At 35.6% G+C, this 17,962-nt stretch overlaps 1 protein-coding gene across 1 annotated transcript; it reads left to right on the top strand.

Annotated features, from left to right (window-relative positions):
- Positions 1-12,356: 12,356 nt before the first annotated feature.
- LOC125840559 (extensin-2-like) lies at positions 12,357-15,100 on the top strand. The gene is made up of 2 exons (XM_049519530.1): positions 12,357-13,139; positions 14,141-15,100. Exons 1-2 carry the CDS (start codon positions 12,357-12,359, stop codon positions 15,098-15,100), a joined length of 1,743 nt encoding a protein of 580 aa, XP_049375487.1.
- The last annotated feature ends 2,862 nt before the right edge of the window (positions 15,101-17,962 follow it).

Genomic DNA, 17,962 nt, shown 5'->3' with positions numbered 1-17,962 from the left:
AGTCTATTTGGCACCCACAGACTCTAAATCCTGGATCCGCCACTGACTGGAGCACAAAATTATTATGCTAAGGAGACACAAGCAACGAGGTCAAAGGAAATACATAAAAAGAAATAATCGCTCCTAGACCGACAAGTTACCAATCGGGAAAGATTTGATCTCAGAACTTCAGATATTCAAGTTAATATTTATGTTGCTCTTTTATTTCCATGATTTTATATTGCTCCTTCAGACTTAAATCTCTTTGTTTAAGATTAAAGTCAAACTATAATTTGATCTTTGTGTAAAAATAAAAATCAGACACAACTAAACAAATTTGAACATGCAGGTTTAACTCCTCTAATTTGGTGGAATGCTCATTGAAGATACAATAATATCATAAGCTTTTTTTTAACTCCTTTTTATTAACTTTGGGAAATGTAATATTATGACCTTTGATGATATCAAGTTGTCTATCACATTAATGTATTCAATGAATTGTATAAATTAAAAATGTATGCATAATCTAACCTCTACTGACTCTAATGTGGTTTTGAGACTCACTAAATTATAATCTTATCAATAGATTCGAATATGAGAACCTGTAATGTTTGCAAGTATAAAAGTCCCAAAATAAAGCACACTTATCAAACAGGGAAACAACTGTGATGAAATTTCAGGTTCTAACATGCTCTTAAGTTTTTAAATTATTCAACAAGAAAAAGAAATTTACTTCGTGAAAATAATTATCAATAGTTGTACCGAAATTGATAGAGTTTAAATTTTTTAAAAGTTTGGCTTAAAAATAGTTCCACATCAACAATATATACCAAAAATATCACTTGACTTGGTTGAATGACTTTATACGTGGAATGAGTAACTCTTTTGTTACAAAACAAAGAAAGTGGCTTTGTGAGATAATTATCAATAGTTGAGTGACAATGTGAGAAATAAAATCAATCTTGACTTGAACTATATGAATTCTCATGACTAGTCATATCGCTTTACCTAAACTCGTCTCAATCTAGTACAGAGTATATTAGAGATAATAATCTAGTCTTAAAACTGAGAATTGAGAACCAAACATGTCTGCATCCGAATTCGGAGAAAATATATTTCCCTTTAGTCTCTAATTAGTTTGATTCGCAAACAGAAAGAAGCCTATAGCTAATTAAGTAATTGATCTGTTAAAAAATGATTAGAACAGGAAAATATTATGAATCAAAACCTGAATTCTCTTCAATATACCGTCTTCATGAAATCCTTGCTTCACCACCAATTTGAATTGCAGGGGAGGGAGTTGTGAAGCATTCAAAGAGAACAAAGAAGATGGTTGTTGACTACTCACCTAACTAAAACTCTGCCTACCAAGTCTTAGATAGATGGATCCATCGGAGCTACAGAGATAATGAAAAAATTACACTTATATATATAAGTGTGTGTGTGTGTGTGCGCGAGCGGGTGTGTGTGCGTGTGCGTGTGTGGATGCTGAATTGCTTCATTTTTTTTGTATGTTTGGTTCTTTATATTTTGATCTCATTGATGAAAATTGTGATTTCGTGACTAGGTGCGTAGGGCTAACCAAAAAATTTGAATTGCAGGAAGAGAGTTGTGAAGCATCCAAAGAAAATGGAATTCACTTGCAAGAAGAAATAATTACAGACATCCTCAGCAAGCTACATGTGCGGTCTCTTCTTCAATTTAAATGTGTTGCCGGGCTTTGAATGACATTGATATCCGAGCCTTACTTTATGATGAAGCATTTCAATCATGGGAAGAATAACCAACATTCCCCTAAAATTCTTGTTCTTAACAGCAAGTTTCCCTCGTATTATTCTTCTTTATCAGTGGTTCAACTGGTTGAGGATGTACAAAAACATGATTTGCCTTCTAACCATAGGCCATGAAGGTTCAGAATGTATTGTTGTTATGATGGCTTGGCTCTTATCAAGGTTCGTGATTATCCTTGTGTAACACCCCAAAAATTATTAAGTTAAGACCCGAACCATTCTTCATTTGTGAATAAGATCGTACCCGCTGATTCTTAAATTTCCCATATATGTAAAGGTCAATTCTTTAGTGTGGAATTATTTTGGATATCAATTAATGTCACTAGAATCTCTTAGCACAAAGTTGAGTTGAAAGTTTCCTTAACGATTAAGTTTTGATGTAAGATTCTACTTGGGTCAACTTCAAACGACCATATCTCTTAGAATATAAAGAGTTATGTGGACCATAACCTATCAAATTAAAGGTATTTGAATCTTGTTTCCAACACCACCAATTTCGCATCAATCTGAGTTTCGATTAAAGAGTTATGACCATTTTAGTAACCTGATACAGTGGAATGACGAACTAGCCGACGGAAAATCATTAAAAAGGATCGTTTTTTTTTTGTCTTTTTACCTCTAAGAAAACCCTAAACGATTTTCTTGACTAATTAAAGGCCCAAACCAATCAAATTTTCATCTCTTAATCCCTCATTCTCTTCTCTCTCAAACCCTAAGGCAAAACCTTAAGGAAAAATCAAAGTAGAACACTCCATTCAAGATTCTTTCAATCTTTTTCAAGATTCTTCTTCAAGGTAAGTCTTTCTCCAAGAATTCCATTATTTCCAACTCAAATTCCTCCATACAATTATGAATTACTAATGAAAATCATAATTCTTGGCCATAGAGATTTCAAGAAACTAAGTCAAGAATCTCAAGAAAGGTTTTCTTGATTGTTCTCCTTCAAACTAGGGTTTCAAGGCTTCTAATCAAGTTCTTCTTCAAGAACCTTGTTCGTCTAGGTATGTAAGGCTATAGTAGTGTTGGATTAGTTCGTCCTCATGCCCTACATCTACTTTCAAATCAGTAAAATAGTAATCTGGGATTCTATTTGTAGATTTGAGTATTCTTGAGATGAGATTTGAGTTCTTGAGTTCCTTATTCTTTTTGAAATTCTATTCCTAATTACTGAATTACTATATATTATGCATTAAGATTCTTGAGTTGATTCGTCCATGTCTATATTTTAGTATGAACCCTATTAATTGAGTATTTTTTAGATGAGTAGTATCGTTGAGTTCTGAGTATTGAGTTTTTCTATAATATTGTTATTGAGATCCTTGAGTTGAGTTGTTCATGTCTATATTTCAGCATGGACCCTATTTTGATTAATAAATTTTGAGAATCTTTTAAAGCCAACATTTTTTTGTTTTAGATTGAGTTTTGAGAACGTAAAGAGGAGTTTGAGAAAGAGTTTGAAACATGATTAGTATGACAGTCAAGTATGCCATCAATGTTTAAGCAGTATGGTATCTAGATATGCCATCAATGTTTATGCAATATGGCTTCTCGAGTCATTAATGATCAGATTACGATATGATTTTTGATATAGTTTTGAGAAAGAGTTTTCAAATATGAATTGAGTAAGAGTATAAGGGAACTAAGTATTCCCATATGTATCAGTTTTTACATTGAGAAAAAAGAAACTTTGATTTCTGAATGAGTTATGTGTTCATAGATATTTCAAGAACAATTACCTCTTTTAAAAGGATCGTTTGAGTAATTATCTCAAATTGAGGAAGAGTTATGGTTTTAAACATATGAGCATGAGTTATATATTATTGGGAGTAGTATTGAGCACCGATACGGGGATACGTTTAGACAACTCAACATCCTTATAAATCATGTATGCCAACATGTGCAAAAGGTCATACTTTTTAGATTATTCTTTATTGCTTTTAAGCATAGCTTAGTGGATCCACTTAGTTGAGGTGTTCTATACCCCGACAAGGTATAGGACAGTTCTGGCAGCGTGGGCGAGACGTTGTATCATCATGTAGCTCATAGTGATGGTTGTAGGTTAGGGAATATCCCAATAGAGTTAAAGTGTATTTTTATATATCATTTATTATGTTGAGTTCAAAGATGAGAAAGCATGTTGTAAAGCTTTAAATGATTTAACTCTTTTATTTGTTTACGTTCAACTTAAGTACATTGTTATCTATTGTAGTCCTTTCATTCAGTTATTTATTATTCAACTATATTACATACTCGTACATTCAATGTACTGATGTCATTCAACCTGCATCTTTTAATGATACAGATACATGTTCTTAGGATCCTCAAGAAGAGTCTATTGAGATCACTTCATCCGCTTATCAGCTTTCGAGTGAGGTCTCCTTACTTCCGGAGGACTCCAATTTTTATGAGTTCTTAGTAGTAGTTCTTTTGAGGAGTTGTGGGTGTTGTCCCAGCACTCATCTTTGGGTTAGGTAACCTGAGAGCCGCATTCGCGAGGCTCTGACCGCGTTCGTTAGGTCCTACCATGAACACGGTGCTCTGTTTCCCTTTTGGCCGCGTTCGTGGGGGACCCTCTGTGTTCATAAATAGGAGATTCTTCTAGTCTTTTAAATAAGACCAGACACGAGGCAACTTGTATTAAAAGAGTAAAATTGTGATTTCTCCCTCGTTATAGCTCGAAATTGGGTGATTCGATGTCCCACATATTCAAAATTATCAAGGCTACACTGAGAAGTGACCGGATAGTGTTGGTGAACCTTATTTTGCGGTGAATTCTTGATCGAAGTTGTTGTCTCAAACTTTCATTTAACTTAATTGTGAAATATGTGCATGTTGTTGTTGTTCACTTATCTGAGCCCCGAATTGTGTTCAATTTTGGAAAACAAGTTTGGGGCATGGTTTAGGACCTTTTGACAGAGTCAGTTCTAAAAATTCCAGCGTGGGTTCCAAAATTCCTGTTTGACTCTGAAATTGGTCTATTTGCATTTTATGTGTTTTTGGTGTCTAAATGACTGTACTGGCGTTATGATCCTATTTTTCATAGCTTGACAGCGGTAGGAGGCTGCTCGGAAAGGAAATTCTTCGGTCTTATGATTTGGAGCGTGCATGGTCAGCCTACAGGTATGCTACGACTTCCTCTCTGTTTAGATTGAACTTGAATGCGTAAATTCATGATGATTAGAGTGAATTGGGGCGGGTACCTAGTATTTCCTACTTCTCTTCTCAGATATGATGTTTCAAGGTTGATCGGTATAGTTTTGGGTTTAGTACCATGCTAGATAGGGTTTTTTGTGTGTTATTTTGCATGTTGTTGTGTACTACTGGCATTGCTACTTGTTTATTGAGCATGTTCCAGCTTAGTCTAGGATAGACTAGTGTTGCATTAGACTCGTGAGCCTTGTGGCATTGTTTTCATCTCCGACGTCATTTCAGATGGACTAGATCCCTGTAGACTAGAATAGCAGACTTGGCACTGATAGTATGACCCTTTGTCTAGGCATTTTAGCAACTTCATAGTTCTTTTGCCTTCTCTCCCTATCTCTATGACTCCAATGCGTTACCGAAGGTTGTGTGCTTTCTTGGGATTGGAGTCTTTCAGGCTTGGAGAATTTTTGTAATTCCTAGTGAGTGGACGTCGATCCACAGTGGCTTAGATCCTACTAGTGATCTATTCAGAGTCGACACGACCCAGGGTCACTCATGCTAGCTAAGCGGCTTACGCCCCTAGGAGTGGACTGACTGGTTGGGTGACCTTGATATCTGAGATTCGCTTCAGAGTTGACACGCTCCCAGGTCACGCTTGCTAGCTGGGCTAGGAGTAGACTGACTGGCTGGCGGCCTAGATTGATTGTCACTCTTTCTAGTTGGGTTGGGAGTTGACTGGATATGATAGTAACTTGGATTGAGAGCCTGACTTTCGGTTCTTGGTACTCTTCTCTCAGTAGATTTAGTTATCATGTGTACCTGTCGAGCTTATAGGGGTCGTTTGGATTTTATTTAAGCTTACACACGAGTGTACCTTTTGGTCTTATAGGGTCAAATTAGGTTTATTTTAGTTGCATTTAGATTTACTTTCCATATGCTTGTGCGCTTTCTTTCGTATCCGCTTTGACCTTTGTTTGTGTCTAGCTTTTATCTTTTCTCAATGTTTTTACCTTTCTTTCTTAGTCGGCCTTTGATGCCTATTTGGTACCTTTGTTTTGGTACTCATGTTACACTCTGCTTTTATTTCGTGATGCAGGTCCTAATACCAGCTTCTAGGGGTAATTGTTCGTGCCATCTTTTGCAACTTTTGGGGATTGGAGACGAGGGTGATCACTTGGCATCCTAGATTTGCCTGTATATATGTTTAGCTAGTCTTTTGCCTTTGAGACGACTTATTGTGTTCCACTTTTGGGACTTGTACTTTCATATTAGACAACTCTGTACTCGTGACTTTCAGGTTCTGGGAGGGATTCTATTGTATATAGATTTTGGTTTGCTTCTGTTTTTGTCTTATTTTTATTGGTTAGTGTTATTTCTGCTTAGTTTTATCCATATACTCATTACTTGTCTTTTTGGGTACAAGTTGGCTTACCCAGTGGTGGGTTATAGTAGGTGCCATCATGATTCGAGAAATCGAGTCGTGACAAAAGCCTTAGACGAAATAGTAAAGAAGAATAATCATGTGAATCCAGGCTTGTAACCTACACAAGTGCAGAAGCAAGGAGTAAGTACCAAACAATACAGTAACCTGCATCCGTGGAGTCTCATACCGGAACCTATGGGGGACTTATCATTCCATGAATCTGCCATGGAGCGTGTGGCCTGACCTCTCAATATAAAACATTCCACAGAGTGTGTGGCCCGACCATTCAATATAGAACATGCTAGAACCATTTTCCATCGGCATTCTCATCTCAATACATCTCATCGCAATATTTCAAACCAATGCAAATAGGTATTCTCACACAATAATGAGGAGAGGACAACTTTCATATCAATTTACAATTCAAACCTCTTAGTCATAGCATTTCATCAATAACGGATCAACATTACCACTCAAATCATTCACCACATTATTCACATCAATAATCATCACATTGCCTTTTTCATTATTCCCCTTTTATTATCATTTAAGTCAATCAATGTGAACAATTCAATTCATCACTAATTCCATTACTCCCCAACACATGGACAAAGAAATACAACCTTCTGTCCAGTTGCCTCAATTTAAGCACATAGTCACTCTGTAACTTGAGTATTCCCCCTACTTTGAGTCTTCAAATCAACACAAGCTATTCAAATACAAAATCACAATAAGAATTTGAAACTATCAGCACCTATATCAATATTTTTGTAAAACGGGGTCAAAATGACCCAAAAACCCAATATTGGAAACAAGGGGAAAATCTAGAATTTAGTACAAAATTATGTTACCCAAAACATTTATAAACTACTGGTGAAAATCATTTTGAAAATGGAGTTGTATTCCACTCATAATAACTATTTTATCAAAACTTGAAGTTCTTAGAATTTTTCTTAGGTTTGAATCCAAAATAGAAATTTAGATGATAAAATCTTGCAATAATTCATGAACAATAAAGATGGGGAGTTGATATTCGCTACCCAATCAAAAAATCGCAAAAATACACTTTGAAATTGCCTCACTCGAATGATACTATTTAGAACCTTAATTCGGTGTAAAAAAATTGGGGCTTAGACTCAAAAGGGGAGAGAAAAGATCGAAATTACCCTTCTTAAAAACTTTTGAGTGGGCTCTATGGACCGACCTATGGTCCGTCTGACTTTCTATGAACTGTCTTGTTGGTCCATAGAGCAAGTACCGTAGACCCAAGATCAGTTTCCACGGGCCTAAGTCTATGGTCCGTAAAACCTTCCTACAATCCGTAGGTCCCTTCTATGGAACCCAAGGTCAAAATTCCTCTAAGTCCAAACACTTTCCACGAATGGACAACTACGGTCTATAGGTCCTTCTACGGGCCGTACTTTCAAACCATAGAAACCAAACTGGAGCTTAACTTTCTGAAGGCTGACTACGAGCTGATGACTACAATCCGTGGGTCCTTCTACGGCCCGTACAAACCATCCGAAGAACTTAAGTTATCCCAAAATTTCACTAATAAGTTTGGATCTCATCCACGAGCCCTATTCTACGTATTGTAGGACTTTTTACGGCCCGTCCTGTTGGTTCGTATAAAGTCATCTGGGACTTGACATTTAAACTTTTCCAACTTAATCTTCTACGACCGCCATCCACGTACTATAGGTCCTTCTACGGATCGTAGGTGGTCTCGTGGAAACTGGCATGAACAACCTTTTCTGCAACTTTTCAACTTCCAGACTAGTTTATGGGTACGGGGTGTTACACATTTCTACTCATTGCATTAACAAAATGAAAAACAAAATGGGATAAGACGTAGGTATCCCCCTAGACTATGACCAAAATCCTAAAGACACACCTCAACTAAACTAAGGTCTTATTACACCCTCGAACCCATTTTTTTTGTAATTTTGTACACCTTTTGGCTTACGTGGCATCCAAACATCTCTCACGTGTCTCAACTATGCGGAGTCATAGAGTGTCATGTAAGTGAAAAGGTGTATAAAATTACAAAAAAAAAAAGTTCGGGGGGGGGGGGGGGGCGGGGGTAATAGGACATTTGTTTAGTTAAGATGTGTCTTTGAGATTTTGGTCATAGTTCAAGAGGGAACTTATGCCTTATCCTAAACAAAAATAAGCCTTTATTTCCAGCTTTAAAAAAATAAATTTAAACAGTAAAATGGTAATTCAACTTTAAACTTTGAAGCTTCCCACTTGTCACGATACTAATTTCTGGACACGTGCGTTGCACGTGTATCCTAAGTTAATTAGTATAAATATACTAAAATCGTGTAAATAATCCTATGCTAAAATTGCAAGACATAATAATATTGGTAATATGATATATTTGAAATATTAATATATTAGTTATATATCAAAAATATCAATTACTAGGTAATTTTCCGGTGTTTCGCACGGTCTTGAATGACCTTATTAAAATAATGAAATATTTTTTTCCTTGATCATTATTTAAACTACAGAGTTATTTAAAAAAAAATTTGTCATAAATTAGAACATTTGAAATTGTCATATGAATGTAACATGCATTTTCTCGATGACTTTCTATTATTGATATCTTCATGAATTAATCAAACATGGATTTCTCTATTTTCCTTTTTATAAAGTTTACAACATTCAATTCTACGACATAGAGTTTATGTTTTAGAAAAGGAGAAAGCAAATAACAATTGAGAAATCAACGTAAGCTTTTATGGATTTCTTCACAATTTTCGGTGTAGCACCTCATCATCTACTTGCAGCAACAGAAGGACCATGCATCTTCATACCTAATTTGACAATTCTATTAACTATATATAATCTATTTACTGTCTGCACACATTAATTCCATAATCTAGGATATACATTTTGAGGATAGCCCAGTTCTACAAGCACTTGATGCAGCAAACCTCTAACTTATGACTTATTTTAAGCTATATGTGAGCCGTTTGTATAACGGCAAGGGTATATATATAAGTCACTTTCATAAATCAGAGAATAATTGTTTGTTCAGATTAATTTAAAATCCTTTGGTGAATGGTTCAATTGAATTTCATTCGTAGTAAAACTATTCTTTATGAAAAAGGTAAAAATAATATTGAATCATTTTTACTTTTTTCTTTTTTTGCGACGAAAATGTGTGATGTGTGCTTAAGTAGATGTATGTATCCTTGGACTAACGACTTTTGGTGCTATTTGCATTCAATGACTTGATTGTTCGCGAAGTTCTGTAATTTGTTGGAATAGTTGGTGTTGATAAGAGTATAAAGGAGATTGAACATTGGTATCGTTGGCCTAAATTTCTGGAATCGCATATCATTATTTTCTTCGTCGATGCGTGAGCCAAGGGATGTTATAGGTAGATGTAACATTTTTACAGTTTTAGATGACATTTTGTACTATCAACATGGTACCACATTGGATTAGGCGCATCGTTGACCCCATCCTCATCCCTCCTGACAATTTAATTTCAAACACTTTTTTAACTTTTTTTTTTTTTTCAGTTTCTTTTCATCTTGATACTTGTTTGTTATTGGTCTCTCGTTCGTATTTAGCCTTGGATGAAATTCACTGGCTATCAAAATGGTTATAACTATTACAATGAATAGGTCATAAAGGCCATAATATCATTATACAAGAAAAGATGAAGTCATGATTGAGAATTTAATTATTGAATCTCAATTTACCACATAACTTATAGACACTTATGGCCTATTACTTAATAATGCCTTGCGGTGATAATCTCTCTATCAATAGGGTTATTATCACACTGATGTTGTTAATAGATCAAATTATTTCGTGAAAATGGACTTCGTTTGACTATCTACCTAAGTTCATTTGTAAGTAGAACTGTCAATATGGGCTGACCCACCTCATCCGGGCTAACTCATACAGGCTTTGCAATTTGAAGGGTCAGGCTGGGCTAGCCCATTTTTTATGTGGGCCAGAAAATGGTCGGCCCAGCCCACAAGTGCGTGGGCTACGGGCTTTGTCGGGCCAACTCTCTTTTTTTAAAAGTATATTTTTTATAATTTTTTAAAATTAAATTATAATTTAAAAATATTATCATAAATATCGACTAGTGTTACTACTTGTTAATCAAATACACAAATAAAAGTATCAATATAATATTTATTAAGTTTGATTTCAAGTAAAAACATAAATAGCTAAATAGAAATATTAACCTAATTGTTTTCCAATCATCATAATAAAACACAAAAAAACTATGATAATATTCCATAGGTTATGACCTATGTAGTGATTCCCTAGAAATTTTAGGAACTTTATTTTATGTAGTACATATTTTATAAATATAATTTGTATTTAAATTGTAATATTTCAAACTTTAAACAAATTTTGAGTGTTGACTCATGTTATTTTTAGTACTCTATTTTATTTTTATTTTTTAATTAATTTTTATTTGGCACACGAGCCGGCACTATCCATATTTCTCAAGCCCCACAAATCGACACACTTATTCAGGCAGGGTTAAAATGCCCTTTTCTTAAATGGGCTCCAAAAATCACAGTACAGCCCTATCAAATCACGGCTTAGAAAGACTAAATAAATATATCTTGTTTGTATGTATTGGAGCAAAGTCAACTAAATAAATAAATGAATTTATGTTTTGTTTGAAATATATAGACAGTCGATTTTCTTTGTTACAGTACAATTGCACAAAGCATTTTTCTTAATAATCATGATGTTCCGATCAATTTACGTGCATCTAATTGTATGAAGTAAAAATTGAGCTAAGTATAAGACAAATCAAGAGGCGATTTGTGGAAGATAGAACAAATCAAAGAGTTAGATATTTCTTACTTAGTTATTACATATAATTTAATCCTAACTTAAATCCTCATACAAAATGACAGAAATACTTTAATTTTACAAATGTATGCTAATAAAGAAAATATGGAAAATATCTAAAGTACGGATTTGTACTTTTTTTTTTGAAAATATCTCTTTAATAAACTTATTAAGTATTAATAATTGGTATTGATTGAAAACGATAGAAATTGATTTTTAATAACTTAGTTCATGAACAAATGCTTCTGAAATTAATTAATAAAATTATTTCAAAATAAATTAAATAGTATAACTTATTTTTAAGTATATCACAAAATATAATGGAGTAGTTGAAACATTTCAATGTCAAAGAAATCAACATTTCTAGTTGGCAACAAGTAAAATCAACATACTTGAAGCCATGCATCCATCATAGGAAAGTTCTCTTTCATTTGGTGTCTGGTGTTTGCTTTGTGGTCCACTTTATCTGAATTTACATTGGAAAATTTAATTATGGGGAGTAATTAAAAAACGCTTTCTATCAAGTATCAAAGATGACTTTATATTTAGAAGTCGAACTCGAGACCTTTGATTAGAGAAATACTTACCATGCTACCACAACTTTTGATTTAAGTTTTAAGTTTAATTATTTTTTTTACCACTAATGACCTAAAGAAACAAGAATAAAATTTTCTTTTTTTTAGTTATGTGTATGATTATTCAATTATTATTATCGATACTTGTAAGTCTCAAACTCTGAATGTCCATGAGGCAACACATGGAAACCAAAATGGTAAGACAGTGGAAATATTGAAAATTAGCTATCATTTTCCCTTTGCAACATTTTGTGGAATGTGAAGTGATCGGTCTCTTTGCACATTCATATGTTGTTCTCATGATTTTCTTTATAGCAGGTAAATGATGTGAAAATAATTCTATGGAAATATTCAAAAGTGATAAAGAAGTGGAGTTTTTATAAGTAATAATAGAACTGGTCCTCTAGAATATGTTACATATTCTTTTACATTTGAATTGGTCCTTTAGACAGAGCTACCTCTCAAGGTGTTTTTCTATAAATACATAGGCCAATGAATCCCCAAAAGGCAACACTTCTCAACTAAAAAACTTAAGGTTATCTCCTTTCTTCTTACTCTAACTAGCCACATTTGGGAGGCTAGGTGGTGTAATTTTCCGGCGAAATGAGGCTTCAAGGTGGCGGCCTTGCCAAGGGTCGTCAGTATTTGCCACAAATCTTAACGGTGTTGGCCATATTGGTTGTTGCTAATGTAGTGTCGGCAGACCCTTATGTATACTCTTCTCCACCACCTCCTTCTCCTTCTCCGCCACCACCTTACGTGTACAAATCTCCACCTCATCCCTCACCTTCTCCCCCGCCTCCATATGTTTATAAATCACCTCCTCCCCCTTCTCCATCACCACCTCCACCATATGTGTATAAGTCTCCACCCCCTACATCACCATCACCACCTCCACCATATGTATATAAGTCTCCACCGCCTCCCTCACCGTCTCCACCTCCACCCTATGTGTATAAGTCTCCACCACCTCCATCGCCATCTCCACCTCCACCATATTACTACAAGTCTCCTCCTCCACCATCACCTTCACCACCACCTCTGTATTACTACAAGTCTCCACCTCCACCTTCACCATCACCTTCACCACCATACTATTATAAATCTCCACCACCGCCTTCACCATCACCACCTCCGCCATATTATTATAAGTCTCCACTGCCACCTTCTCCTTCACCTTCTCCTCCTCCACCATCCCCATCATCACCCCCACCATACTATTACAAATCTCCACCACCACCTACTAAATCACCTCCTCCCCCATACTATTACAATTCTCCACCACCACCAGTGAAGTCTCCCCCTCCACCATATTACTACTCCTCGCCACCACCACCCAAGAAATCACCTCCTCCACCATATCACTACACTTCTCCACCACCACCAGTCAAGTCACCGCCAACTCCATACTACTACAAGTCTCCTCCACCTCCAATTCATTACTATCCTCCACATCATCAATTCGTGGTCAAAGTTGTCGGAAAAGTCTATTGTTTTAGATGCTATGATTGGAAGCACCCAAAAATGTCTCATGGCAAGAAGCACCTGAAAGGTACCATAGTGTTTATATCATGCCTGTTTTCTTTATTTTCTCTTAATTTTTCACAAGATAAATTATCCAACTATATATTCTCCTTTTTGTTGCTTTGTACTATATGCTTTTATCGTAATTTATAAATGTGTCTCTTTTTATTTGAATCTTCAATCCTCTTTTGTTGTCATCAATATCTTTAGCTAAAATTAAGATTTTAAAACATCAAGAAAATTTATAAGGCAACAACTATAAGCATTATTTTGACAATTGCATGAAAGTAGTTTGCTTGAAAGAGTATTTATTATGAGGAAAAAAAGTTATGACAATTTTATATGCTGAATACAGGGCATAGTTCTGGAGGAAGTGGGGACATATCTAAATGATCATATGTTAGAAGATCTATTAATTGTTTTAGTGTTAATTAATGTATTATTTCTGTTTTCACGTGGATTTAGGTGCTGTTGTTGAGGTAACTTGCAAGGCTGGTGACAAGAAAATTGTGAGTTATGGTACCACTAAGATCAATGGAAAATTTAGCATCACAGTTGAAGGATTTGAATATCGAAAATATGGAGCAAAGGCTTGCAAAGCTAAACTCCACAATGCTCCAAAGGATTCAAAGTGTAGAATTCCTACAAACCTTCACTGGGGAATAAAGGGTGCTAACCTCAAAGTGAAGTCAAAGAATAAATATGAAGTTGTACTCTATGCAAAGCCATTTGCTTATGGATCTAAGGCACCTTATGCAGAATGCAAAAATCCCAAGCCTACACCTGCTCCATACTACTATAAATCTCCTCCACCTCCATCACCGACTTATGTTTATAAGTCATCACCTCCTCCATCACCAAAGTATGTGTATAAATCACCACCTCCCCCAACCCCCACATACGTTTATAATTCTCCACCACCACCTGCTTACTATTACAAATCTCCGCCACCACCAACTAAATCTCTACCACCTCATTATTATTACAAGTTTCCACCACCACCATCACCAAAACCTACACCAGTATATTTTTACAAATCTCCGCCTCCACCAACTAAGTCTCCACCACCTCCTTATTACTATAAGTCTCCATCTCCACCATCACCAAAACCTGCACCAGTATACTATTATAAATCACCCCCACCTTACTACTACAAGTCCCCACCACCACCATCGCCTTCTCCCCCACCTCCTTACTACTACAAGTCTCCTCCACCACCATCGTCATCTCCTCCTCCACTATACTATTACAAGTCCCCACCACCACCACCGTCATCACCTCCACCACCTTACTACTACAAGTCTCCTCCTCCTCCATCACCATCTCCCCCTCCACCATACTATTACAAGTCTCCACCACCACCATTACCATCATCTCCACCAACCTATTACTACAAGTCCCCTCCTCCACCATCGTCATCTCCTCCTCCACTATACTATTACAAGTCCACACCACCACCATCGTCATCACCTCTACCACCTTACTACTACAAGTCTCCTCCTCCTCCATCACCATCTCCCCCTCCACCATACTATTACAAGTCTCCATCACCACCATCACCATCACCTCCACCAACCTATTACTACAAGTCCCCTCCTCCACCATCGCCACTTCCACCTCAACCATACTATTACAAGCCACCACCACCAGCATCGCCATCTCCTCCACCGTCTTACTACTACAAGTCTCCTCCTCCTACATTTCCTTCCCCCCCTCCACCATACTACTACAACTCACCGCCACCACCTTTCCCATCTCCTCCACCACCCTACTATTACAAGTCTCCTCCACCACCGTCCCCGTCACCTCCCCCACCCTATTAGTACAAGTCACCACCACCACCTTCCCATCTCCTCCACCACCCTACTACTACAAGTCTCCTCCTCCACCATCCCCATCACCTCCCCCACCCTACTACTACAAGTCACCTCCTCCACCACCTTATTACTACCACTCTCCACCTCCACCAGTAAAGTCTCTTCCTCCACCCTATTACTACAGCTCACCTCCTCCACCCGTGAAATCACCTCCTCCACTAGCATATGGTTACGCTTCTCCACCACCTCCAACTCACTACTAAGTATTTCTAGCTAGGAGCTCAACCATTCTCCCGAATCAATCAAGTGAGTAGCTGTTTGAATTGTGATTTTTTTTCATATAAGACTTTTCTTTCTTCCAAATAAATCTCTAATGTTCTATTTGGTTGTTTCTATTCAGATTTCAATTTGATGCACAAAATAGAGAATGGTTTCTTGAGGGAAAGATTCAAACTCCAATGGAAGAAATCAATTAATTTATTGAATAAGATCTTCTATTTTACAATTGGAAGATTGATACTTCATGACATGGACCAGTTTGCTTCAACTTCTCCTCTGGTTATCAGTGTTTGGTGCTTTAATATATATGAGCTTTTATGTTTTATTCCTTTATCCATTCATTTCCTATTAGTTATAATTGCTTATTGTTTTCTTGTACTTTGTACTTCATGTACAAATCATGAATAAGAAGATTAATTTGTTATATTCACTACTTTTTTTCAACAAATGAGTCGGCCTATTTACACAACAACGTCATTTAATTAGGTGCAATTATCTTTTTTAAGAAACTTTGCATATGTAGCTGATCAAGGGCTTTAAACATTAACATCGCCACTATTTGCTAGTTTGAAGAAGTTATTTTTGAATTCTAAATATAGAAGGTGAGTTTAAATTAAATGAGCGGTGTTGTAAAAACATGTTTTTTTTCTTTTTTTCAAAAGCTCTTATATATAAGACTAGATAACTTACCTGCGCTTCGCTTGGTAATCCATGAACTCATTAAGATTATTAATGATTATTTACTAATATCTGAATATTAAAAATTTGGTATTGTCACATATATTAATAACTTGAAAGATTGTAAAATTCTTACTCTTTCATGAATTTTATCTTCTACATATTTTCAATTATAATAATTGTTCTTTGGTATAATTTTCTTCTCAATATTGAATGTTTTTTCATAGATTAGTCAATTATCACTTTCTCTATTGTTACTCAATTTGATGGCCTATAATTCATTCTTTTGCCAGTAGCAACTAGTTTTCATTGTTCTTCCATGTCATTGTCCATAAATACCCCTAAATATACCAGAATAAATTTATCATGTGAATGATATCAACCCCTCGTATTCTCAAATGTGTGTTCCTTGATTATTCTAAAGCTAGTAAATCATAAAAAAGATCTCACTAAGTTTTTAAGAACTTCTTTAATCATATTTAAAAAAATTAAAAATATTTTGAAATACATTATTCTTGAAAATGTGTATGAACAAACCGAGTCAAATGTTTGATATTCTGGAGGGCACCAACTGGAAAAAAAATTAGGAAATAAAAAAATTACAAGTAATTAGGAAAATCAAGAAAGGTTACAAATAGCAATAATTTTAATTATTAAGACTCCCCAACTTTTTCCTATATCAAGCATTAATAAAGAACAAAAAAGTAGTAATTGAAACATTTAAACTTTTTTGAATAAAGAATGTGAAAGGTTAAGAAGCAATATGTGAATATATGTCTTTCTATCTGTCTATCTCTCTGTCGATGTCCGTCTGTTTGTCTGTCCATTAGTGCATCTGTCCATTTGTCCATCTGTCCGTCTGTCCGTCCGTCCATCCATCCGTCCATCCGTCCATCCATCCATCCATCCATCCATCCATCCATCTATTCATCCATCCATCCATCCGTCAGTCTATCCATCCATCCCTCCATCCGTCAGTCTATCCATCCATCCATCCGTCAGTCTATCCATCCGTCCATCCGTCAGTCCATCCATCCATCCGTCCGTCAGTCTATCCATCCATCCATCCATTCATCTATAAAAGCATGAACTCCCTAAATTCAATGTTAAATTATTATAATACCCCAACCCTAAAACATCCAATTAAATATATTTTTATTTTTATATTATATTATATTTATTTAAATATTTATATTATAAAACAAAAAAAAACATACACCTTTTTCACATTGAAGGATTGAGACTTTTCAAAGAGTTGTGGCTTATTCAAAGGTTGTGACTTCTTCAAAAAGTTGTGACTTCTCCGGTGAGTTGTGATCTTCTCAAAGGTTTGTGCCTTTTCATAAGGGCTGCAATTATTCCAAAGGGTTGTGATTTTTTGGATGAGTTGTGACCTTTCTAAAGGGTTGCGACTTTTCTGAAGAGTTGTGTTTTTTCTAATAAGGCACAATAAGCACATGTTCATACTACCTTTGATGACTATAAATAGGGGAGTTCCCTCACATTTTTAAACTACAAATTTTCCAAGTTTTCTATTTTTCTTCTTAAAACACCTAATTTTGTACATATTCTATATTTATTTATATTATAATATAAAATATATTAAAAAAAGACACCTTTTAACATTGAAGGATTGTGACTTTTCCAAAGGGTTGTGACTTTTCAAAAAGAGTTGTAACATTTCCAAAGGGTTGTTACTTTTCTGAAGGGTTGTTACTTTTCCAAAGAGTTGTGACTTTTCCGAAGGAGTCTGACTTTTTCAAAGAGTTGTGACTTTTTCGAATGGTTGTGACTTTTCTGATAAGGCACAATACACACTTGCTCATACTACCCCTTTGTTGGCAATAAATAGAGGGGTTATGATACATTTTTAAACCACAAATTTTCTAAGTTTTCTATTCTTCTTCTAAA

This window comes from Solanum verrucosum, unplaced genomic scaffold, assembly GCF_900185275.1.
Source record: "Solanum verrucosum unplaced genomic scaffold, falcon-dt-bn FXZP01000181.1, whole genome shotgun sequence".
NCBI classification, from domain to species: domain Eukaryota; kingdom Viridiplantae; phylum Streptophyta; class Magnoliopsida; order Solanales; family Solanaceae; genus Solanum; species Solanum verrucosum.
This window is presented reverse-complemented; position numbering and strand designations above follow the sequence as displayed.